Here is a 26,878-nt window from a genome sequence, read left to right on the forward strand (position 1 = left end):
GTAGGTTGTTAGGATTTTCCGGGCGTGGCTGACAAAGTGTGAGAAAGCACGAGAGCGGCAGCGGGCTCGTCGCTGCCTGCACGCGAGCTCCGGCTCCGCCGCCGTTGCATCCGCTTTCGCCCGAGTTCCACCGTTGGCCGCCAGGCGAGCGCGTGCAGGAGTGCTTCGGCCGGCAACGTGCTGCTGTGCCGACGAGGAGGAGGACGCCCGGCCGGCGAGCTTGACGGGCTTGCCGCCGCCGCCCGAGCTCCGTCGTGCGGGAGTACTTCCGCTACCGCGCGGCGACTTGCTGCGATGTTATGCCGACAAGGAGGTGGAGGCCCGGCTGGCGAGCTCGACGGGCTGGCCGCCGCCGCGTGCTTCAGCAGCATCCCCTGAGCTCCACCGATGGCCGACGGGCGAGCGCATGCAGGAGTTCTCCGGCACAGCGCGGCGAGATAGAGAGAGGGGAAAGAGATAGAGAGGAGAGAGAATCTGGCAGGTGGGCCCCACCGACTTTTTTAATAAAAAAATTGCTGACTAAACTACCACGTAGGCGTAAAACCACTCCGGGATTGATTCAGGGAGGTTATTTGCGTGGTAAAAATAGTTGAGGATGTAAAATATATACTAACCAATTATATAGATTATGATTTAAATTTCTCAACAGATTAACTAGACCATCTCTCAGTAATCCTAGCACATAGTACCACCTGTCTACCTACACACTACCATGCATGTCTTCCTCCCCTGCCACGTCATCATCACGCATGCATCCAGTCCTCGTACCCAACAATGGCAAACGACACGGCGCCATTATGCATGCGTGTGTCACATCAGCTGCGGGGCGCCGCCGCCGCCGGCGAGCTCCACCGGCGCCGCCGCGGCGAGCTCCTGCCACAGCGCCGGGAACGGGGAGTACGACACGCCGGCGGCCGCGGCGGCGGACTTCCACGCGTCGCCGCCCTCCAGGACCCTCGCCGGCCACAGCAGCGGCGCCGGCGGCATCGCCATCGCCCCGAAGCCGAGCTGCTCGCCACCGAGGAGGTCGACGCCGATGCCGCCGCCGAGCCGCCCCTCCAGCACCGGCGCCGCGCCGAGCAGCGACACGAGTAGTCCACCACCTCCACCCCCTCCGCTCGCCGCCGCCGCCGCCGCCGCCGCCTCATGCTGGCTCATCACCACAGGAGGCGCCTGCTGCTGCTGGGCGGCAATCTGGGAGCCGCTCGCGCTCGCCGCGGCGGCGGCGGCGATGGCGGCGCGGGCGGGGCGAGAGGGGCGGGGGCGCTTGCGGGTGGAGCCGCCGATCGGGACGTTGCGGAGGGAGCCGCCGAGCGTCCAGTAGCGGCGGCAGGCGCGGCAGAAGTGCCGCGGCTGCGCCGTGTTGTAGTTGTTGTAGTAGCAGAACTTGGTGTCCCTCGACGCGCACCGCGGGCACTGCTCCCTCCCTCCTCCCCCCGCCGCCGCCGCCATCGCCGGCGGCGGCGGCACCACCGCCTCCTGCTGCTGCTGCTGCTGCTGCACGCCGACGACGCGCGGCGGCGGTGGCGGCGGCGGGAGCAGCGGCACTGGCGACTGGTGCAGCGGCGCCTCCATGGCTCGATCGATCGATCGATTGCTGATGCTCTAAGCTATAGCTATAGGCCTATAGCTAGCTCTAGCTGGCTCGATCTTGGTGATGGAGGATTGGACGTTGGGGACAGGTATATATAGGGGTATGTTTTGGGAAGCTTCTAGTGGGCTACATCTTTCTCAAACAGTTTAGATTGGGTGCTATAGTTATAGGTTCTATAGTTATACTATCTCCGTTTTTTTTTAGTTATGCTATTTTCATTTTTTAATAGATGATGCCGTTGATTTTTTATAATACGTTTGATCATTCGTTTTATTAAAAAAGAATCTATGCACTTATAATTTATTTTGTTGTGAGTTGTTTTATCACTCAACATACTTTAAGTGTATTTGAATAACACGAATGGTTAAACATGTGTTTAAAACATATATATGTTTAGATTTATTAACATCAATATGAATGTGGGAAATTCTAGAATGACTTACATTGTGAAATAGATGGAGCATGTTATCTACTATCTCCGTTTTAGGTTATAAGATATTTTAACATTGACCACATTCATATATATGTTAATGAATCTAGGCACATATATGAATGTGGATAATGCTAGAAAGTCTTATAGTGTGAAACGGAGGAAGTATTAAAAACAGAGAGAGCAAATTCCAGATAATACACTGTAAATCAGAAGCCGGAAAACTCGGTTTATTTATATTTTCAGAATTTGGCTATCAACAAGCAGAGTGGCCATCGGAGGGGGTGGTGAGGAGAGGTGCAGAGGTTGTCGAGGTGGGGAGGAGAGGGACGGGTCGGACCGGCTGCCGCGCCATTGGTACGGAGGTGACAGGGATGCATGCCGCAGACAGACAGAGCAAGAGGGAGAGAGAATAGAGAGAGAGGGGGTTTTGGGCTGCCGGTGTAGTATGTAGGTTACGTAGCTTTCTTTCGCAGGGTATGCATGCAGATGCAGTGGATTATGAGAGGGAATTGATTCTTGGAGTAGTATCTATCTATTCGTCTTATGAATGGATGTGACGTGTTGACGCATGCATCGTGACGGTCCCTGTTCTCGTTTATTTAAGAAAAAAAAATAGAAACATAATTTTTGATTTTTGAACAAAATAAACTGAATTGGAGAAACACAAAAAAGTTATTAATTCTCATGATCTGTTTGGTAGAGCTCCAAAATCTTAAACCTAACACTTGGAGTGAAGTCTAGAGTGAATCTATATATGGAGCGGCCCGAACCTATCGGCTTCGCTCCTTTTTTGGGTGGAGTAGAAATACTCTTCAAGATAGTGATGAGATCTCAAATAGGGTGGGTCATTCGGTTAACTAAGAATTTCTGTTCAATTTCTCAGTCTTTCCGAAAATTCGATTATCTAAAAATGAAGACCAAAATGTATTGGAAAATAATGAAAACCGAACAGTTCGGTTTTGGTCATTGGTCGGTCTTTTGTCATATCGAAATGTTCAAACAATTTCAGGAGACCGACAAAAATAACACCCTAGAAATAGAAATGCCTGGAGAGTTAGCGCCACTACAGTCATCGCTAAGAATGGAGGCAAGGGGCCGGAGGAGGCACGACCGTCAAAAAGATCACATGGCATGCTCAATGCGTCACGCGCCACTGGACCGCGAGCTCATTGTGGCGCAGACGCGGGTGACGGTGAGGGGAGGCCCGAGGCCAGCAGCGGAGGTGGTTGTGTGGTGGGAGTGGTGGCGGTTGGTTGTGTTGGTGAAGGGGGGGAGTGACTTAGGGTTTTGTTATTGTGCAGGTGGGTTGGGCTAACTTTGTCTATTTCACCGGTTCGGTTAACCGAAGTCGATGATCGAAATGACCGTGTAAAATTCAAATAGCTACAATTGATGACCGGATTTCTCAGTCTTGGTTAATTAGTATGGTTTCAGTCACAAACAATACCGAGGTAATTAAATAGACAAACGATTGTATTAAATTCGGTTAGTACGTCCATCCATTCTGGGTTTTCGACTCCACTCTCTCTTCGGTCTCGGTGATTCTGGAGCCCATCCATTCGGAGGGCCATCTGTGATCTTTAACTGGCGTGGCCGCTTTTGGGGATTTGTTTACGGAGTACGCATGATATACACACCTTGAACAGAAAGGCACGATGGAAGAAGCTAGCTAGGCAGGTAGGCCGGCCGGCCGGCCCGCGAATCTCGAGGCGGCAGCAGGCGGTCATCGTCGTCGGAGAGGGGAACCACCACGCCTTCGGCCGTATCCTATATACCCCCACTGACGTGTCACACCTCTCTCTCTCTCTCTCGCTCGCTCGCTGCGCGCATGGCGACACGGCGTCGGCGCCATTGCCGATGGACGACGCATGTAGCTAGCAAGCACGTTCGTCCACGGCCAGAGCTGATCCGGCCGGAGAAAGATTGGATGGTTGCGCTTGGAACTGCATCCCTCACCTGCATATGCCCCTGCGCCCTCCTGCCCACTACTATCTGGAGTATCTATCTATCTAGCTCAAGCACGCCAACCATGCATCGATCGATATCGATCCATCGGTCCATGCATGACGTGCACGCCATAGAAGCTAGAGACAAACTGCAAGAAAATTGTGAATTTGTGTGATCATCTTTGTCGCGGCGTCTGTTTCTTTGTTGTATCTGGATGTTATTACAGTGTACATATATAGGGCCAGGCCCTGTGTTTGGCAGCGCTCGAGATCGTAAATTAACACTAATTTTTTAAGGGGAAAAAATTAATTAACACTTAATTTGGAGTTTATAAGTTAGATTAAAGTGGTTTGAATTTCTATATTAATTTCATCTAAAAATAGGGATAGAGTGTATATTCCGTCCAAATGTTATCGATGCAATCACAACTACAAATAATCGATGGAATTTTAATGTACTCCTCAATAAAAAAATTTGTATTCAGAGTTATGCTAAATAGGACCTAAATATACACGATCTATATATTTAGATTAAGAAAACTGAAAGTTTTATTTCATTTTCTACAAGCAGTCGTCTGTAGATACTGCAGTACTCCATATTCTCGAATAATTGGTACTGGCACTATATATTTTCATGTTTAATTTTAACAAAAATAAATAAATATTTGAAGATATGTTATATTAGTACATCACATAACCCTATAGACGTAATCATACAATTCATTATAATATAACGATTTAAAAATACTTTGCGGTTAATGTGATCAGTCGTAGTTCATCACGTCAATTATCTCTACTATTTTAAAAGCACGGTCATCCTCCTTCCCTACCCACTTCAGTCCCATGTATAAAACCCCTAAAAAAACATAGAGAAAAGCAGCTCCAAAAAAACTAGGATAAAAAACCGAGAGATAAATCATTCAAAAAAGAGAAAAAAAAGGCTAAAAAATGAGAGGAAAATTGTTCCAAAAAGAAGAGAAAATTTGAACCATGTTCACCAGAAAAACCGAGAGAAAAATACGTGACAAGAGAGGGAAAAAGATCGAAGTACGTTTACCATATCTCGTCCCGTTGGGCCTATATTTCAATTAAAAAAAATGGAGTATGAGCCTAGCTAAACTAGAGAACTGAAGGGAATAGCAAAAATCAGGCCGTGTTTAGTTGTTTTGGTGTAAAAATTTTGAAGTATACGAATACGCATTTGAAGTATTAAACGTAGACTAATAACAAAATAAATTACAGATTCCGCCTGTAAACTGCGAGACGAATCTGTCAAACCTAATTAATTCATCATTAATAAATGTTTAGTGCAGCACCACATTGTCAAATCATGGCGTAATTAGGCTCAAAAGATTCGTCTTGCAATTTACATGCAAACTGTGCAATTAGTTTTTTTTATCCACATTTAGTGCTCAATGCATGTGTACAAATATTTGATGTGACCAAATTTTTGGAAGTTTGAAGGGGACTAAACACGGCAACAGCCTCAATCAAGTTACTCCTGGTTAATTTGCAAAATCCATGGACGTTTGTTACGTCGAATGCTTGCTTGGTTGCTTGCAAAACCACCAGCAGTCGTACTGAATTCCTCGGTCAGCAGCAGCAGCAGCTAGCTGCTCTTGCTTTGCATTTGCTTGCTGGGCGCCGTGGTGACCACACGCGACTGACTAACAGTGATATCCTCTGCACTGCATTGCTATGTCCCTCTTTGTCAAGCAACCCTACCTACAAACTGTCCTGGATGCCTCTCCTGCTCGATGGCTTTTTTTTTTTTTTTTTTACCATCTGGAAATTTTGTCCCTCGCCGGCCGGTACATCCACGCACAGACAAAGACCTGACGGATCGACCGTTCTTTGGAAACATATGTTTGAATTTCACACAGAAATTGCAGAGAATTTTTATAGAATTTGATTATAAAGGACGCGCTTGAGTTTGTTTTCCAACTAATCGATATTGCCGCAAACTAAATACTCTCTGTATGTTGTGTCTAGTATAAGCTCATCTTTTTTTACTGATCGTGAGGTTGCTATGAAGGAGTACTCCCTCCGTCTAAAACCAACTTCTAACTATATAAATCTATAAATCTAGATATAGCATAAGTACGTAGCTAGAAATTAGTTTTTTTTTAAACTGATCAAGGGTGTATATTTATTAGACCCAAGCACACTTGATACTGAGCAATGTGGCTTTATATACTACAGCAATATTCTTCTTGTTCTTGGATGGGCCAATGCATGGTAACCCCTTTGATTCTGTCAGCTGCTTGACTGGTGATCCGACGGTTCAAAACAAGTGGGTAGATACACCGTTTAGCGTATCTTTTTAGATCCACCGTTTAGGGATTCGGTTCACCTACAGTCCCTAGTGTGACTGCAAGTTAAGCAGTCACGCTAGGACCATCCGATGAAAATCCAACGGTTAGATCATTCATGATATTATTCAGTTAAAAAAAAATCTGCACTTTTTACTGTAGCTTGGATACTGTAGCTTTAAATTTGAACCATTCATAAGAAAAATAGATGGCCAAAATCATGTGCAGTCCTTATCTTGCAGTCTCTAGTGTAACTGCATTTGATCTCAATCCACCGTTTAGTGTATCTGTACTGCTGTTCATGGAAATGGACGGTTCAGTGCTTAGGGCTAGGTCGCTAGGATGTGCTTACTGGCTCAGCTGCCTCCGATTTTTTTTATTTAATTTATGGCTAATAAGGCATGAAAAATTATACTAAATAAATAATTGCAAATAATTTATAGGTAAAATATTGTCCTCTCAAACCCAGCGTCACCGGTAGCGTCTTCTTAGTCTCGTCGCTCTGCCATCTCCGAAGCCCAGCGTTTGGCTACCTTGACCTCCCACCCAAGAGAAGAGAAGAGAGGAGCTCATCAGTGCATAAATCTCCGAATTAAACTTGAAAATATATATTTTTCAATAATTTGCATTTATATACCTCGGAGAAAAAGTTGTGCAGAAATATACCTTCCCCGCACGCTGGATAAGCTGGAACAAGATGGTAACGCAGAGCGGCGGCGCGGGAACGCGGTGGCGTGGATTGGCGATGCGGGACCGACTCGGTCGCACGGACTGGAAGTGCGGAATCGAGATGGTCCCGCGGCGCGGCTGTGTCCCATGGCAGGTCGGTTGCGCAGTTTGGAGGCGCGGGACCGAGGCGGTCCCACAGCCCCATTCTGCGGCACCGAGCCAACCGTCCCGCGCCCCCATGTGCGGCACCGGCTCCCTCCTTTCCATCTGTGCAACGATTCCCAAATAAAGTGCAACAATAATTTTCCGTGTCCAAATTTAATGGTTATTCTTATTTTAAATTTTTTTTATAATTTATATTTTTGTTATTATTAGATGATAAAACATGAATAGAAATTTATGTGTGACTAATGTTTTCAATTTTTTGAAATAACAAGGACGATCAAAATTGGGTACGAAAAATTTCGGGACCCGTTTGCACTGCTACTCCTCGTGCCCATTATGCCGGGGGGGGGCATCGGCCCCCGCATGCCCATTATGGAATTAAATTTAAAAATATAATTTTTTATAATTTACATTTATATATATGCAAAAATATACCTAATCGGCGGCACGGCGATGCGTGACCAATCCACTGCCGCATATGCGATCGGTCGGTGGAACGGTCGATCGGTCGCGCATCGCCCAACAGTGCTAAATCCATCGCCGATGCGCGACCGATCGCATATGCGGCAGTGGATTGGTCGGCATCGCCGCGCCGCCGATTAGGTATATTTTCGCATATATATAAATGTAAATTATAAAAAAGTATATTTTTAAATTTAATTCCATAATGGGCATGCGGGCCCCCCGGGGAATTCAATTAGCCTTGAAATTTCTAGTTTTCCTGATATTATAGGTACTACCTTCCTGATAGACAACTCTACCATAGTTGATACGGTGAAGAAGAACAATTTCACGGAGGAACTAGTCCATTGGAGCTTAAGGTCACTTTGACTCAAATCGTTTCTTTCAATGCAGTTGATCTTCTACAGGTTAGGTGATTCCAAGAGAAATGAATAAGATGGACGACAAGTTAGCAAAAGAAGCCAAATCTATTATCAGTAGGACTTAGTGCAAAACTATCAAAACATTGCCCACATAGCTTATCCTGACAGAAGCTGTTATGCTAGTCGTCTGAATGATTAATTCAGACCTCTTAACTGTAAGATCAAATATGTACTCTGCTTCTAAGATCTAATATATCTCTGGTTTTAAAAAAAACTCGTTGTGCTGTATTTTTGGAGTGTGTGTTCACTACCAAAGAAGGAGAAGAACTAAGAACTGATGAGCAGCACGAATTGTGGAATAGATTAAAAAATCGAGTGAAATCATCTCTATTAATCATTGGACATGTGTTTAGCTACTTATACTACTATACTACTTGGATTTCACTCGATTTTTTTTATCTATTCCAGGATTCGTGCTACTCATCAGTTCTTCTCCTATATACTATTTCCCAATACATTTGTCAACACATTTGTCAGCGTCATGGTCCTACGACTTCGGATAGGTTCTTCAATTTTAGCTTATTTATATCATGTTAATTATCAATAGTATATTACTCCATCCGTCTCTAAATATAAGGGATTTTGGTGGGATGTGATATGTCACTGGATGTGATACGTCCTAGTGACGTGTCACATCCACCAAAATCCCTTATATTTAGGGACGGAGGGACTGGATTTTTCACAATTTGGTCCTTTTAAAAACTTATTTAGCAAATAGACCCATGAAAAAACTTATCCTAAAAATGGTCCTTTTGGGGGGCGCCAGAGTGGCTGCTCAAAAAAAATGTGATTTGTGAATTTTTCCAAAGCTATACTGAAAGCCCCCCTCCCCCGGCACTCTCCCTGCTCTTCGTTGTTTTGGTCTTTCCTATAGTCCCAAAAAAATTAGATTAGATTTCAAACACTCTTAGCCTTAGCCTTTTTTTTACATCTTTTACATCCTATAAACAAAAAAATAGTTAGGGTTGTGTTTTTTTTGTTACATTCGGGTGTCATTTCTTAAAACAGACGTAACTTTCTCATACGGACTCGGAATCAGGCAAATAATATATCCATGGGCATCTACAGAAAAAGTTGCATCCGATTCTCCCCACTTTGTCGGGTTCGGCAAAATTAAAACCTCCAAATTCCGCTTGCAAGATTATGTTTTCGAGACGAGAAGCTTTTTGGTAGAGCTTTGGAAAATTCTACGGTCACATATTTCATCCATTTGAGTTTAACTTTTCTATGGTTGGTTCTTGTGTGCTCCTGTGATGCGAAAAACACACGCTGGCTTAGGAGATCTACTTAGCTCCAGTGTAGGTCCACAGAATTGCTTTCGGGTTCTAAGTGTGCCAGTAGGTTTGATCTTGCAACCAACAAGAAACAAAAAAAAGAAATAAAGTTAAACCCATAAATGACAACCGATCGGCTGGATTGCCGATGACGTATCGTTTGGTGTTTAGCCGATGTAACATGCATTAGATCGGCAATGTGAGCTAAATTATAGAAATAGTTAGACCTGCTCGATCGACTGTAAATATCAATGGTATACAATCCACACATCAAAATATGTTTAAACCAAGTGATTGGGATAGATCGGACAGCATGCCGAGACAGTATGAATCACTTATATCAAAAAGCACTTTGAGACGTAGATTATATATATTCACGACATAGCCGGTAGAGCAAATCCAACATGTACCGGCTACTACTGCGATACCACTTTGTACTGAGATATCAATATAGATGAAACATACTAAACAGGAACCAATCTAATATCAGGATAACCTAACAGACTGATAACATGCTTAATATATTTCAAACAAGCGAGATCTTAATATAAAGGGCAAATTTAGTATATCGAGCAAACATAAAAGATGCAAGATAACTAAACCAGGTAAGATCGGCTAAAACTCCGATGCTATCTCTATTGGCAATCATGAGGCAAGCTAGATATTATGGCTCTAAGTGTTACTTAATAGGTCAGACCTAACCGATGCAGTATTAAGCACAGATGGAAGCATAAGATCTAAACCAACCGATGATAGCCTTTTCAAGATGGTAGATATGATATATAGTCTAATTCAGCCGTCAATGTTTAATCCTATTAGTTGTTTTCGACGATAGAGGCTAGCCGATAAGGTTAAACAACGGGACCGATCTAGATTATACAACATATATGATAACTCGGTGATTCACATAAGCAGGATTAGAGTGTCATGAAGATGTAAGCACTAATCCCGAGAACACAAACCACCATAACAAGTTTTACCTCTTCGTCGGAGATCGAAACCAATGCAGCCCAATTCGAAAGCAAGAGCTCGTCGAAAACAATGAAAGTAGAAAAAGGGTAGTGATGCGCCGAAAGTATTATTGAACTGGCATTGTTTGTTTACAATGTATCGGGTCATATTTATATCCAAAATATATAATATGTCCTTGCCAGACACGACTCTATCTCTATTACAACTTAAAATACGAACAAATCCCTTAGGCGGACTCTACCGAAAATATCTCTAAGGAAATTAACTAGAAACATCCTAATTAATAGATGCAATTGCCCTCTTTGGACTCAATTCATACGTGCAATGCTTGCGTAGTGCCTCAATCGATCCCAACAATGATTCTAGAACCATCTTCCTGGGATCGGCTAGATCGGCTTCTCCTTGTATGATTCAGTATCAGCCGATGCAGACAATAGCCGATGCTGCCCGTAGCCGATGCGCACTCTGCTTCTGAGAAACAAACTCTCTCCAAATCCGCTTCGATTTTAACTTCGATTTCGATCTGTGATTTACTAAGTTCGGTCGTTAACAGCTCCTAAGCGTGAAAAAGATATCAAATAATAATAATAATAAATTATGGGGGGAGGGCGCCAGCCACATTGGCGCGCTCCCCTGTCACCTCAGCGCCGGCCCACTACGGTGGCAGGAGGACGGTGCCAGAGAGGCTGGCGCCGTCCCGTTGAACGGCGACGCCAGCGACTCTGGCGCCCCAAAAAGGATTATTTGTGAGATAAGTTTTTTCGAGGTTTATTTGGAAAATATTTTTTTTTAAAAAGGACCAAATTGGAAAAAAAAATCCAGGACGGAGGGAGTAGTTAACAATTAGAGAACGTTTCTCAGTAATTTTACAATCGACGCCCCTGCTGCTGCTACAATCCAACCTGACTTGCTAGGTAGCCGTAGCTTGATGTTGCTCGGTCATGGTGGGTATGCAGCACTGCGCACACTGCACAGGAGGGGAGAGGTTTCAGGCTAGCCTGCAGCTGCTTGCCTGCAGGGCGCAGGCCGCCCGGGACCTATGTACATGGAGTATGTACAGAGTACAGTACCTGAATACTGCATGTAGTGGCACATGTAGCGGCGAGTGACCCTACTATCCTTGGATCATCAACCGTCCTAGTGGTCCTGAGGAGAGAGAGAGTTAGAGAGGGAATTCTGCACGCGCTCAGGGAGAAATAAGGGTGTGTTTAGCTAGTGATAAGAAATTTTTTTTGTTACATCGGATATTTGACTGGATTTTAGAAAGGGTTTTTGGACATGAATGAAAAAACTAATTTCATAAGTCGGCTGGAAACCGCGAGACGAATTTATTAAGTCTAATTAATCCGTCATTAGCACATATAGGTTACTGTATTGTATCATTAATGGCTAATCATAGACTAATTAAGCTCAAAAGATTCGTTTCGCGATTTCCATACAAACCATGTAATTATTTTTTTCATTTTATCTATATTTTAATGCTCCATGCATGTGTTGAAAGATTCGATGTGACGTTTTTGGGAAAAAAAAATTGGAACTGAACAAGGCCTAAGCGTGATTAAGAGCAGGTACAATAAGCTGACTAAGCGGGCTCCAAAAATCTCCAAGTCATTAAATTCCTACGTGGAAGAGAGAGAAGGTTGGAGAGAGAAGAAAGCGAGCGACAATTTTGTAGCCGGGCGATAGCACGGGTTCACATGCGCTACAACTCGCATGCAGCCAGTAAAGACGATTAACGACGCGTTTTGCGGGTCCTACGACAAAACCATTCGATCCTGTGTGATCCGCAGCTTGCTCTTCCGCTCCTCCCTAGCCCATCTTGTTCCCCTCCTCACGTGGGTGCCGCAAACCAGAACAACCTCCGCCACGGCTATCTTCTATGCGGTGGAGGTGACGGGTTTTTTGGAGCAATGCTAGCGGTCAGAGGGGAGAGCGAGCTTCGCCATTGGCACACTAAGCTTGCCGTTAGCGTGGAGGAGACGAGGGGGAGAAGTGGAGAGGGGAAGTAGAGGAAGAATGTGAGATAGCCCCTTACATGTGGTCCTACATGTTTTTCATCTCCCTTTTGCTAGTTAGGATTCACATTAGCAAAACCCGTCATCCATACTGGTATGGGGTGGGTTAAGATTTTTGGTATTGGGATTTTTAGGAATATGATTTAAACTTGACGAAAGATGAGGCATATAAAGTGAACATACTTCGCCCAAGTAAAACAGTTGCGTAGAAGCGGCCTGGAACTCTTATTGGGCTTTGTCTCCCAGCCAGTAGGTTTTCGCTTGGGTCGGATTTAATGCCAGGCCCAGACCATTTATCAGCATCAGGCCCAAGTAGAAATTATACAGAGAGAGGAAAAGAAGGGGACACCTGCGTGTCAGCGTGGTTGATTGCCACCCAGGGTCTCTGATTCGTGGGCCCCAATCGTCTCGCGGCCAATTCTTTGCTCCTGGCTTATGCGCACTGGAGCACATTAGCACATCAAACTAGTAAGGCTTTCATCGATTGGCCCATTGCTAATAATATGTCAAACGATGTATTAGTGTAAAAATAATTTATGTTTAATGTTCACTTTGATGCTATTTTCAATCATATTATTTTTTTATAAAGTTTGAAAAAAATGTCTACGTTTAGTTTGTTATTAAATTTGGTAAATACATAAGAAATCTTGCCAAAATTTTAGCAATATTGTCATCTTACTAAAATTGTAAGGTTTATTTTGACTATGGTCCTCCTCGGATGAGCAAATGCTTTGGCTGATCAGCCAAAGTTGCCTTCAATTCAGCTAAAATTCAATGCATATTAATTAGCTTATTTTGCTTAAATGGCTGATCAGGTAAAGCATTTGACCGGCTGTACAATCTAAACAGATGAACATGCCCAAAAACTTTTACGTGTTCTTTATGACTTGAATGTTAATGATGAAAAAGAAAGTAGATGAAACTGTGTCAACTTGCCATTACTGGTCAATCCGCCATTAATTTGCTGCTTCTGCAAGAGAGTAGTACTAGAAAAACTGAATACGTAAACGATCACCTACTGCTGTGATAACCATGTGATTGACGGAGGGTGCTTATCTTCAGGCTCTAGCAGTAAAGAGCAAGATTTGAGTGAGTACATGCTGAAAACTCTCTCTTTCTGCAGTCTGGTTTCTGCTCAACATACCACTATAGATGTGACAGTGATTAAAACAAACCTGCAATGGTGCTAAAAAAAGAGAAATACATGCTACTCATGGTAAAACAAGAACAATTATCAGAAAAGAGCTCAGAAAGCCATCTCACTTTCCTCTGACATAAGTATGAGAATTAGTACATGAACTACTGCCCTAAATTCTAGTAAAAGATGCTTTCCAGTCAAGTTTTTTTCTGACCAACCAACCATTCAGGCCATTGCAACTTTGCAAAGCATTGGGAGACTAAAATTACTGCTGCACATTACACCACATGGCAACATCAGTAAACAAACAGGTTTCAAACCTAATCTACTCTCTACCTCCTCTAACCTCACATTTCTTCAACGCTTGCAACCAAACGCTCACGCCATCTCCACACCTCGAGGCATTCAAGCAAAGCTGAAGAATCTGATGAAATTTTTTTTTGCCTCTCCAAGACGACAAGTAACGAGCCTTGCAGTAAACAAAGAGGAGATCGATGGCAATGGTGGAGTGGACACGGACTATGAGCAAACACAAGGCAACAAAAATAAAAATTAAGGGAGCAGATTAGCAGACTGGTTTAGTGGTACAACTAAGCGTGGTCAAAGAGTGAAATGATATTGTAACTGCAGATTAGTACGGTTTCACTGTACACCTCTGAAAAAATAATTTGGAAGTCCATTAGGTCGCAAGTATTCAGAACATTCAGAAATCGCCAATCAAAACACAACCTTGTAGTAAGTCGCAAGCAAGCAGAATGTGAGTGAGAAATGCTATGCTTCTGCCCATTGAGTAAGTAGTTGTTAGCAGCAAAAGAATCATTTTTTACTATACTACAGAGGATTACTGTACAATGTTTAGAAAAGAATCAGTAGTCGATTGGATCAGAAGTATTCAGAATATTCAGAGATCACCAATCAAATACAACCTTGTAAGTAGCAACTAGCAACTACTAGCAACAAGCAGGCAGACTGAATCAGAGATACTATGCTTCTGAAAGTTGCAACTCCCATTGAGTAAAGTTGTTGTCAGCTGCAAAAGGAAAATCATTTCTTTACACATAAACAGAGGTTTTTGTACATGTACAAGGGCTCTGCAATTAAAGAGCCAGCAGCATAGAGGGGAAGAAAACACCCCAAATCCAGCCTCTTCTCCGGACATGCTCTCTCTTCAACCCAAACTACAAAAAAAAGCTCTCTCTTTTTGGTGTTTGGAGAGACATTGTGAGATGAGCTGTGTGACATGGTAAAGGACAAGAGGGTTATTGCCCCAAGCTAGGGTTCCCTGCTAGTTCATCTTTGCAACTTTGTTTTGACGTGTTATGTGGCTTTGCTTGCCCATGTCTTCTTTGCAACTTTGCAAGTGGGGGGCAATAGAAAAACATGATCTAGTACAAGTTTAGGGAGCAACTAATGCTAGCTTAGCTACTAATTAAAAAAAAGGTATCATTAAAAAAAGATGGGTAGGTTTTCCTTGGAGCTTTCCAGCTTACTACTTACAAAATTGGTTGTGCAGATGTTGTTCAGCATGGTGGGTTCAGAGTTTGGATCATGGTGATATAATTGGTGTGTGTTTACAGATCAATTTGTCAATGATTAGGTTATTGAGTAGAGGCAATTTGGAATATAATTTGGTGCTAATCTTGTACTAGGGGAGGGAATGGAATCTTAATCTGAATTGCTAGGGACAGTTTTTTACATGGGTATCTGGAAATGAGATCTGTGCCCATGGCACCGTGTGAGCTGACTTAGGGAGTCTTGTCTTCTCATCGAGTGATCAGATGATGTCTATCCTGATCTATTTAGCTTTATCTCTTTGTGGTACAAATTTAATTGGCACACTTATATAATTGCCACTGCAAATTCTTTTGACAGATTACCATTAAAAAACAGATATTGCTCTCTTGCTTGTGTATTTGGTGGATTTTGGTCTATTTCTATTCAATTGTTACAAGCTGGAACTCCAATCGATTAATGTCGTTTGTCACTGAGCGTTTTTATTAGGACATGTCACTGAGAGTATTTACTTTGCATTTCTCTTTTTCCATCCCCTACTTCCGATGTTTTGAAATAACCAACTTCACATATAAATAGAAGGAATGAACTTCATATATAAATGAAAGAAGAGAATATTATATATCCTGATTGCGTAGCCAATCTATAACGAACATAACAATCACACATTCAACGGCGCTTACAAAGACCATACGAGAAGTGGCCGAAGCTAGCAGCAATGAATGCCGCGTTCTGGTGAGAGGCATAAGTGAGATCACAATCCTCCGCAGTCGAAGTTACGTGACTTTGTCACTAACATGTGGGTCCGATGATTCTTGGACCCACATGTCAGTGACAAAGGCACCGTGCAATTGACTGTCTATAGAGCCCAAGTCCCTTTTCCTTTTCTCTGTACATAGTTGATATGTCTCTGTGAAACATGTAATTTTCTGATTTTAATACAAAAGATCCACGCTTTGCGCATATTCATAAAAGTATTTTTTTTCTTGTGATCTTTCTCTATATATATGTAGCTGATTCAAGGGCAATTTTATCCAATAGACAGCCGGGCTTGGTTGACTACTTGACTATAGAATATAGATGGTGCAACTGAAGTATGGCACATTTCTGAATTACGATTGAAACGTAAATGGAGTGTGCCACATTTCCAACTTGCAATTGAAATCAATAACAGTAGGGTAATTGACAATTACTCGGAACCATAGTGGCAAAGATGCAAATGAACCCATTTAATCTAGCTAGTATATAAAAGCATGAATAATTGGAGTTACGGCAACGCTGTCCTTGGCTGTATTTATCTTTAGTCCCTTGTCCTGCCCCATCTTGGCAGTGAGTGGTCCTGCTTTTGTCACCACAATAATTAGACAAAAATGGGGTCTGCAGCTCATAAGAAAAATACGAATTTTATTTCAAAGCTGATGCAAAGAACATTCGGGGTCTTAAACTCTTACCCCACCAAAATACTTGGAAAAACAATATCTACCCATCGAGTACTTCTACAGATAGATACATTCAGAACCATGTGTCTGCTTCCACAATTTTTATAAACCATTCATTTATTCATGAAGATGCTACTACTAAATCTGTAGTACTACTACATCCGTTCCGAAATATAAGCATTTTTTCTATATTTTTGGGACGGAGGGATTACTACATAGGGTGGCGTCCGACTGATATTTAGGACACACAATCTACGGTATCACATTAACTTCCAACGAGTCATCTCCCGTTTAACTGCTGGTTTATCTTAAATTTTAAAATCACCTACTTATTCAATAAGAAAAATCATAAAATTATTACTTTGACAAAATATGTGCTTAATTAACTTAAAAATTATAAATGATTTTTTTTCGTTATAACGCACGAGCTCTTGGCTAGTTATATGTAAATTACTTAAAAATTTAGAACATAGGCATTTTTATCCTTAAAGAAGTTAAAATACGGGCCTGTTCACTTTGGTATTATTTTTAACCTTATCAAATTTTGATAAAGTTATAAAAAAATGGCTATATTTAGTTTGCTGCCAAATTAACTATATAAGAAATCCTGTCAAAATTTTGGCAACTATACCAGGCAATGTTTTTTTAGCATCAAAGTGAACAGGCTCTACATATAACAGTCACAGTCATCGTTTCGATTATACTGATTATAAACCATAACAACATAAAAATAATTTATAAATAAAACTTTTATATATATATTCTTAGTAATTTTTAAAAAGAATATAGAAAAATAAACTACTAGAGAAAACCCTTAAAATCAACTTTAGAATTTAAATTTTGATTACGGTTTATGAGCTGAACGGTAAATGATGGGAGGTTGTTTTTACTCAATAGGGTAAAATTCTTACCAGAATATCCACGATCACTGCGTAGAAATCTCAACTTCAAAGAAATTTTACACCATGGCATGGACAGGAGAAGATGAGTTGTGAGAACAGATCAGATGAGGCCGATCACAACAACTGTTGCCATCATTCACAGTGGTCACTAGTCAGCGCAGCATGGATGGATAGGGAAATACAACTCCTAAAAAAATAAAGTTTCAGGCTTTTCTGCGACAGCTCACAGTTTCACAAGGTATGTGGCCATTTGACCCTGTCTTGTCCATCCATGCACACTAGACGCCTGGATTCTCTGTGCATCACCAATATGTGGACCTGATTAACTGATGATCAGATATTAAAAAGAGTAAATTTCACAAAACTACACGTTTTGTGGTCTAAGTTGCAGAAAACCACACATATTTGACACTTGGCGTTTAAGTACATATATTTTGGTAGTGTGGTTTCACAAAACCACACTATCAATGAATGGATGCACCCGTGATATGACATAGTTGTTCCACTTAGGACAAGGACGTGGCCTATTACCAGCTATCGCACGAAATTAATAGGATGCCACATCCTTATCCTAGGTGAAACAACCACTTCATATCATGGACGAATCCATTCATTAATAGTGTGGTGATATGACGTGGTTGTTCCACTTAGGACAAGGACGTGACATCCTATTACCAGCTATCGCACGAAATTAATAGGATGCCACGTCCTTATTCTAGGTGGAACAACCATGTCATCTCACGGACGAATCTAGTGTGGTTTTGTAAAACTACACTACCAAAATATATGTACTTGAGTGCCAAGTGTCAAAATGTGTTGGTTTTCTGCAACTTGGATCATAAAACGTGTAGTTTGTAAAATTTACTCTATTAAAAAAGATTGATTATCCTTGTTATCCTTTGTGATTTATCCTTTTGAGAGTGCGTATGAGTTTGTTGTGGCTCTGTACATCTTAGTTATATATAGAGGATGAAAGTATCTTAGTGTGATGTATCGACTTAATATAAATTGTCTGAGATTAATAAAAAAAACTTTGATTACTTTTTAAAAAAGATTAGATCAACAATCATAGACAGGCCCATAGCAAATCATGCACTGCATGGGTACTGGGTGGACTGGAATATAAAAATATGGAAATTGAAGAGGAATATCAAAACTGTTATCGAACTGTTAATGCCATACAGTTATCATTAAGAAGGTCAGTACACGTATTAAATGTCAGTATTGATCAGCATTAATTATTTTGCAACTGTAACTGAAATAACTTATTTCTACTGGGGCCTATGAGGATTAGAATAAACATAACAAAATGAGTTTTTATTTTCTTCAAAAGTTACTACTACTACAATGCTATGGAAAAAAAAGAATATTTCCTTATTATGAGCACGAGGGCAGAGAGAGACAGCCAAGGCCACAAATCAGTCAAGAAGATAATCATTCAGATAAAACTTTTGCTTTAACCCCTATAGAAAAATCATGACCAAAAGCACCCAATAACACTGCATTTAAATGGTGAAAAAAGTCAATGCCCAAATACTTTCTTGCAACACTACTTTACAGCCCAATGTGAGCCCCATGGAGGAGAAAGAAAATATATAGGAAAAGCCAATAATAAGAGTACCAAACACTTTGTTTTTACTTGGTGGATAGTACTAAAAAAGCAGGCACACACTGAGCCACACTAAAATAGTGCCAGTACTTTGCTCCAAAGTGAAGTGTAGGAACAAAACCAAAACTAATAAAAAAGTTGGTGCTTGCTGCTAGTAGTAGTAGTAGTAGTTCTTGGAAATGAATGCAGAGCCCTCCCTCATGATGCAAATGCATTTAGTGAGGGCATTCAAACCACTTGCAAGAGTTTGGTGAGAGGAGGGAGGCTCTGTGTGAGATTTGTTCTGCATCTGACCTTAAGCTTCTTCTTCTTCTTCTTCCCTAGATTTGGAGAGACTAGAGCCAGGCCAGTTCATCACTGGTTTGTTGGGGAGCATTGTTTCTTGCTTGCTGCAAAGCAGAAAAGACAGAGTCAAATCTTTAGTTTTTATTTACATATTTCTTTCTTTTTTGCTTCCTCCTCTTTGATGCTCTTTTCTTTAATTTGAGTTCTTGATCCTGCCAAAAGCAAAAGCCCCTCACTTTTAGCTGAGGAGAGAAGTCCAAAGGGAAAAGGTGAAGGCTTGTCCTCCTTGCATCTCACCTCAAACCCTCCATCCCCCTCCAAACTCCTTCAAACCAAAAATCTCCAATTTTTACCACAAAAATCCCCATCTTTTCCTCCAAATCCATTTGATTTCACCCCCACCACCAAACAAACCCTCTCAGATTTCTTCTCCCCACTTCTCCATTGCCATTCTGCCAGTGTTCTTGATTCAAGAAATGCTCATTTTCTGATCCATAGTTCTCCAAAGATCCAATTTTCTGAAATCTCTCCACGAAAATCTCTCATTTTTTCTCCTCCTCGATGCCTCGTTGATCCAAAATCGCCACGAAGAAGGAGAAGCTGCGATTTCTCAGGTCGCTCGATTCCCTATGCATCTCTCCCTATGGAAGCCCCTCTCCCACTGCGCCGCCGTCCTCCTCGCCAAGAACCACCGCCGCCGCGGCGGCGGCGGCGGAAGCAATGGCCACCGCGGTGACGACCCGGCGTCGTTCCTTCGCCAGCTGCGCGACGCGCTCGACGCCGCGTCGGAGGACGGCTCGCTGTGCCCGCCCCCGGACGCCGCGGGAGCGGGCGCGGACGCCGACGCGGACGCCGCCGTGTCGCGCTCCCGCTCGCTCGCGCGGCTCCGGGCGCAGCGCGACTTCCTCCGGGCCACCGCGCTCGCCGCGGCGGGCGGCCCGTTCCGCTCGCCCTCCGACATCCCGCTCCTCCCCGCCGCCATCGCCGGGTTCCTCGCCATGTACCCGGACTACGCCACCACGTCCGACGTCGACCGCCTCCGCGTCGAGCACTACTCCCACCTCGACGCCGCCGCCCCCGGCGGCGGCGCGGGCGGCAGGGTCTGCCTCGACTACTGTGGTTTCGGCCTCTTCGACTCCGGCTGGGACTCCTCCTCCTCGTCCTTCACATTGTCCGAGCTCAATGCCAACCTCAGCAACCACGCGCTCTACGGCGGCGCCGAGGCCGGCACGGTGGAGAACGACATCAAGGAGAGGATCCTCGAGTACCTGAACGTGCCGGCGAGCGAGTACGCGCTGGTGTTCACCGTGAGCCGGGGCTCGGCGTTCCGGCTCCTCGCCGAGTGCTACCCGTTCGAGACCAACCGGAGGCTGCTCACCATGTTCGATCACGAGAGCCAGTCCGTGAGCTGGATGGCGCAGAGCGCGCGGGCGAAGGGTGCCAAGACGCGCACCGCGTGGTTCCGGTGGCCGACATTGAAGCTCTGCTCGACGGAGCTGAGGAAGGAGATCGTCGGTAAGAGGAGAGGGCGGCGACGGGATTCTGCGGTTGGGTTGTTTGTGTTCCCTGCACAATCTCGGGTGACTGGCGCCAAGTACTCCTACCAGTGGATGGCGCTGGCGCAGCAGAATGGCTGGCATGTGATGCTTGATGCAGGCGCACTGGGCCCCAAGGACATGGATTCTCTGGGGCTCTCGCTGTTCAGGCCGGATTTCATCATAACCTCGTTCTACCGGGTTTTCGGTGCAGACCCAACTGGGTTTGGTTGCCTTCTGATTAAGAAATCAGTTATTGGGAGCTTGCAGGGGAGGAATGGGTGTAATGCTTCTGGGATGGTGAGGATTGTTCCAGTGTTTCCGCAATATCTGAGTGATTCTGTTGATGGATTTGATGCAATGGATGGTCTCGAAGATGATTCTGGTGTCCACAAAGATGAGAAGCCAGCGTCTGATGCCCGTAATGGTTCGCAGCTGCCAGCATTTTCAGGTGTGTACACATCTGCTCAGGTCAGAGAGGCATTTGAGAGTGATCCTGGCCGTGACAGCAGCTCGGACAGGGATGGGGCGAGCACCATTTTTGAAGAAACTGAGAGCATCTCAGTTGGTGAGGTCATGAGGAGCCCGGCTTTCAGTGAAGATTGCTCTTCAGAGAATTCTTTCTGGGTTGATGTTGGCCAAAGCCCATTGGGGTCGGAGAAGGGTGGTCATTTCAAGAAAGGGAAACTTGGATCCCCATTACCATCTTCTTGGTTCGCTGGCAGAAAGAGTAACAAGAGGATGTCACCGAACCTAACATCCAGGATATCAAGAAGCCCTCTTTATGATGGTCAGGTGATATCTTTTGATGCAGCTGTATTATCAGTTTCACATGACGCGGACTGCCTCAAGGAAGACCCTGAAGAAGAAATCTATGAGAATGGTCGGCGGAATCACTTCAGGCAAGTTAGTGAAATTCAAGAGGAGCCAGAGGTTGAAGAAGTTGTATGTCAACATGCTATGAATGGTGGTGGGGATCACAAAGAAAGTGCGATAAGAAGGGAGACTGAAGGGGAATTTCGGCTTTTGGGAGGGAGGGATGGAAACAGCAGATTTGCTGGGGGTCGGCTCTTCGGTGTTGAAGAGATTGATGCAGGTTTAAGCATGGGCCGTAGGGTTTCATTCAGCACTGAAGCAAATATTATCGCGGATAGACTACACCGGGCCTCAGATGCTGCTGAAGCTTCTGGATATGCATTCCGTGATGATGATGGTTGTGTAAGTGATGGGTATGATGATGCTCAGGACTGGGGCAGGAGAGAGCCGGAGATAATATGCAGGCACATTGATCATGTTGATATGATGGGGCTTAACAGAACTACTCTTAGATTAAGATACCTGATCAATTGGCTAGTAACTTCACTGTTGCAGCTGAGGTTACCAGGCTCAAAAGGTGGTGATGGAGACCCCCTTGTCCACATTTATGGCCCAAAGATTAAGTACGAAAGGGGAGCTGCTGTTGCTTTCAATGTGAAGCAAAGTGATGGCACTTTTGTTAATGCTGAAGTTGTCCAGAAGATTGCGGAGAAGAATGGCATATCTCTTGGCATTGGTTTTCTCAGTCATATAAAGGTGGACCTGAACCACAAACAGTTAAATGGAGCATTCGATATACCTGAGGCTTCCTTCTATAAGAACGGCCGCAGAGACAGTAAAAAGGTGACCATAAGAGTTGAAGTTGTGACTGCTTCCCTTGGCTTCCTTACTAATTTTGAAGACGTGTACAATATGTGGGCATTTGTCGCCAAGTTTCTGGATCCTTCATTTCTAGAAAGTGAGCGCCTCACCATTGCTGCTGACCACTCAGAGGGACAAACTTGAGCTTTATCTGTAATTTGCATTCAGCAAAGGAGAGGAAGGTGATTTTTCTCCTTTATGCCTTCGAGGAGTATTTGGTAGTGGATTTAGCAGATTTGTTTATTCTTTGCTTAGTTCCTCGACATGTGACCTTTTCTGTTTCATGTAGAGTTTGCTCAAATATGTACCAGCAGCTCACCAGTAGAGCTTCTTTCCACTGAACAATGTTGTAAAGCAGCTCACTGCCTCACTCGAAATGAAATAGTTTGAGTGCTTTGTAATACACTTGGTTAGGCATGTGTTCATCATGCAGTTTTTATATCATCACTTAACACTGTCGCATTTGCAGTTCTTGCTTCAACTATACTTTTAGATACTTGAAAGTCCATGAGTGTTGCACATGCTTCTCTTCTGTTCATGAACTAAGAACTGAATGACGTAGAACATTTTATGCTCCAATTTTTCTGGCATTTCGTTTCAGTCAGTTCAGCCTGTTTTTGTCTTAAAGAGTTTAGTCATCCAGTTGAATTTGAAAACCTGTGACCACTGTCGTGTATTGACTCAGTTTAGTATTGTGTAGTTTTTTGTTGTTTGTTTTCTAATATTATTTTAAGTTTCTTTCTCTGGGATCACATTACATTTGAATGTTTTCATTATCTTTGATCTGATGAAACATTATGAATCCGATTTTATGCTTCTGTGCTCTATTCTTAATTCATTTGATGTAGTCCTGAAGTCGTTGCCTATACTGGGGGCATTGGTCCATAACCATAGTAGAAAAACCCGGACCGGTCATCGAACCGCTTGGACCCTTGGTTCATCGGTTCACCGGTTGGACCGCTGGGTCAACCGGTCTAATGCTGAACCGGAACCATCATATATTATACATAACTACCTTCAAACAGGGAGCTTATGTTAGCCTAGTGGTGAGGATCACATTCTAGCTCCTTGCCAGCTAGAGTTCAAACCCCCAAAGCAGCACTTTTTCTCATTTTTAGGCAATAAAACGAACATGGGCCGCCGGAAGTGAAGTGGGCCTTAGAAGGCCGGCCCATCTACTAGCTGACCTGCCGGTTTAGTATAGCCCGGTCGCCGGTTTTAAGCAAAAACCGTCCGGTTCACCGGGTTTATACCGGTTCAATTGCATGGACGGTCTTTAGAGCAAACCGAGCCGGTGAGAGTGCTGGTTCCGGTTTTTTCCGGTTCAACCGCCGGTCCGGTCCGGTTTTTTGTACTATGTCCATAACACACATTTTTGCTATCTTGTCCGAGATGGAAATTTTCACATGGAGAAGTGGAGAATATCCTGTATAGATGCTCCTTCGTGCCAGTGAACCAAAATTAGTAAACTGGTACTGATTTTTTTGTTGCGTGGCATTTTGCAGTCCAGGTATCCCATCTTACTTTGTATATGACTTTTGATGGCTCCCAGTCACTTGTGACTTGTAAACTAAAACCATGAATTCTTCGATATTGTGAAACATGTTTTAATGCCCAGGTTAACGATATTATGGTTCCTTCCCTTTGTAATATTAAATTTTCAACTTATCGGAAATCACAATCCTATCTGTGTTGTATCTTGTCAATTTCCAGTACAACTTTCTACAGTATATGGTCATGCACTCTTGTGTCTTGGTTAAATTTTATTGCTTAATGTTGATTTCACGAGTTTCCCTTTTTAGGTACAAATGGTAAAATGTTGCCGTCTCATATCTCTGTGTTAGCAAGTTATACTTGTCTCCTAGACTATTGTACCTGCGCCTTGGGCTCTGGCTGCAGCCATGCGCCAGCCTAGGCACTTGTGCTGTTTAGTGTGTGTGTTAATTAGGCCTAGGACTTCCTAGCTTGTGTTCACACCTTGAACCCATATAATGTAATCTCCTCTAAACTGTGATTCATTCTAATACAATACAGAGTCTTCCTCACTTACATGGTATCACGAGTCCGGGTCTCACCCGATTCTTCTTCCGCATCCCTGGTGTGCTGCTCCTAGCGCCACCCCTCCGGCGTGCTGCCCCTGCGCCGCCCCTCTCTTCCCTCCATCCCTCTGCAGCTGGCGACGACGCCGCAGCCGAAGCCCGCCGCGTCGCCCTCGCCCGCGCGGAGGAGGCCGAGGCTGAGGCCGTTGCCGCGGCCATCGAGCACGACGCTGCTGCCGCGCGCGTCCGCGCCGCCCTGGAGCGCGCCGCCGCTGCGCCGGAAGACGCAGAAGAGGACGCGTCTTCCCTCTCCGATGGCTCTCGACCTTCCGTCCACGCCGCCATGGTTCTTCAGGAGGCTGCCGCTGTTCTGAACCTCCACGCCCAAGCTGTGGCCGTCCAGAATATCCGCAGCCTTGTCCACGTCATCCTCGACGTCAACTCCGGCAACTTCGCTCGGTGGCGCGAGCAATTCCTGCTCACGCTGGGCAAGTATTCTCTTCAAGGTCATGTCCTTCACGACGATTGTCCCCTGAACTCGCCTGACTGGGAGCGCATGGACTGCGTCGTCCGTTCTTGGCTCTACGGCACCCTCTTCGACAACCTCCTCGACATCATCTGGCATCGCAGCGACCAAGGTGTCACAGCCCGCACCATCTGGCTTGCCATCGAGAGCCAATTTCTCAGCAACCGAGAGGCGCGGGCCCTCATCCTCGATGCCAAACTCCGTACGTTCGTCCAAGGGGACCTCTCTGTCACCGACTACTGCAAGCTTCTCAAGACCACTGCATGCAAGCTTCTCTGACCTTTGCGGCGGTCGCGGCAAAGGCGGCAAAGGAAGCAACAGGAGCAGCAAAGGCGGTGGCTCGGGCACGTCTGCTCCACCCAACCAGGGGGCGAGCGGGCCTTGGCCCACGTATTACAACCCGTGGCTCATCGTCCCAGGGCCGCGCCCCCCGACTCGCGCTCCGCTCGCTCAGCCACCACACTAGCAGGCGCTGCTGGCCCAACAGGGGGCCTTCCTGGCTTCGCAGCAGCTCCCGCCAGCGCCGTTTCAGCAGCAGTACCTACAGCAGGCCACTCCTGCTGCCTACTATGGTCAGCAGGGCGCTCCTCTGCCTTCCCTCGGCGCCACGGCTCCTCCCGGCTTCTACAACTCTCCGACTGGTCTTCCAGCAGCCTGGGATCAGCAATCCCTTGCCTCAACCTTCAGCACCATGACCCTCCAGCAGCCGCCGAACAACGAATGGTACTTCGACTCAGGTGCCACCTCCCACATGACATCTGATTCTCGCACTCTTTCACACCCCACCTCTTCGCGGTATCCTACTCCTTCTATTGTTGTCGGCGATGGCTCCTTACTTCCTGTCACTGCCACTGGCGCTACCACTCTCACTGACTCTTTGTCACTTAATAATGTTCTTGTTTCACCACGACTTATTAAGAATCTCATCTCTGTGCGCCAGTTCACTACTGACAACAATTGTGCTGTTGAATTTGACCCTGCTGGTTGTTCTGTGAAGGATCTGGAGTCCCAGAAGGTGATCATCAGGTGCAATAGCTCCGGGCCCCTCTACCCGTTGCACCTCCCCAGCGCCGCCGCTCTTGCCGCTGGTTCTTCGCCTTCACTCTGGCATCGTCGGCTCGGCCACCCTGGTCGCGACGCCCTGTCAAAAGTCGTCTCTGTTCTCCCTGGTTGTACTAAAGAACTTGATTCTATCTGTCATGCGTGTCAGTTAGGGCGCCACACTCGCCTTCCGTTTCAGTCATCATCCTCTCGGGCCCCTAGTTTATTTGAGCTCATTTACTGTGATTTGTGGACCTCTCCAGTCGTCAGTGTTTCTGGCTTTTTTTTTTTTTGAACGAATCGGCGAGCCGCCAATTTCAATGAATATAGAAGGAGAAAACTGTACAGTGTAAAGGGAAAGAAAAACTCAGAACCTTTGGCCCTAGTCAACTAAGGAACAAGCCAATTTCTCAGATGATGCGCGCCTGCTAAGACCCATATCTTGGCCTCGTCCTTGATTTTTGTCAGAAGACCACTTGGTGGGAGCTCCTTATGCTGGAATGTTCTGCGATTTCTTTCATTCCAGATCTCCCAAACGACTAGGAGCATTAGGGAGCGTAGAGCCTTTTTGGGTGCCTCTTTTACACTTGTGGTTTGATCCCACCATTCTAACACCGACGAAACCTGCCGCCAATGGTTGGGGTGAATATTGTTGCACGCCATCCATTCCGCTAGGGTTGCCCATATTCTCTTTGTGTAGCGGCAGCCTGCGAGGAGGTGTAGAGCCGTCTCCTGGACCCGACGACATAAGGGACATATGGATCCATTTGGCCATCCCCGGGTAGATAGTCTATCAGAGGTCCAGACTCTATTCTGAATGACCAGCCAGGCGAAGGTTTTGCATTTGCGAGGAGCCCAGAGCTTCCAAATTAGGTTGTTGAAATTGTTGGCCGTTGTTCCAAGTAGTTGTG

General features: G+C 44.8%; 2 protein-coding genes across 2 annotated transcripts; one reads left to right on the forward strand and one right to left on the reverse strand.

Annotated features, from left to right (window-relative positions):
• Window positions 1-384: 384 nt before the first annotated feature.
• On the reverse strand, window positions 385-1,665 carry LOC127757900 (dof zinc finger protein DOF1.6-like). Its single transcript, XM_052283492.1, has one exon. It carries the CDS (start codon window positions 1,573-1,575, stop codon window positions 811-813), a length of 765 nt encoding a protein of 254 aa, XP_052139452.1. The 5' UTR covers window positions 1,576-1,665; the 3' UTR covers window positions 385-810.
• Window positions 1,666-18,842: 17,177 nt separating this feature from the next.
• LOC127757522 (uncharacterized) lies at window positions 18,843-23,687 on the forward strand. The gene has a single exon (XM_052283047.1). The coding sequence runs from the start codon at window positions 19,779-19,781 to the stop codon at window positions 22,503-22,505; it is 2,727 nt and encodes a 908-aa protein (XP_052139007.1). The 5' UTR covers window positions 18,843-19,778; the 3' UTR covers window positions 22,506-23,687.
• Window positions 23,688-26,878: the final 3,191 nt, after the last annotated feature.

The sequence above is a fragment of the Oryza glaberrima genome, chromosome 12 (genome assembly GCF_000147395.1).
Source record: "Oryza glaberrima chromosome 12, OglaRS2, whole genome shotgun sequence".
Lineage (NCBI taxonomy): Eukaryota > Viridiplantae > Streptophyta > Magnoliopsida > Poales > Poaceae > Oryza > Oryza glaberrima.

Bases quoted from the DNA above. Each gene is read 5' to 3' on its own strand.
- LOC127757900 (XM_052283492.1), bottom strand. From the start codon at position 1,575: ATGGAGGCGCCGCTGCACCAGTCGCCAGTGCCGCTGCTCCCGCCGCCG.
- LOC127757522 (XM_052283047.1), top strand. From the start codon at position 19,779: ATGCATCTCTCCCTATGGAAGCCCCTCTCCCACTGCGCCGCCGTCCTC.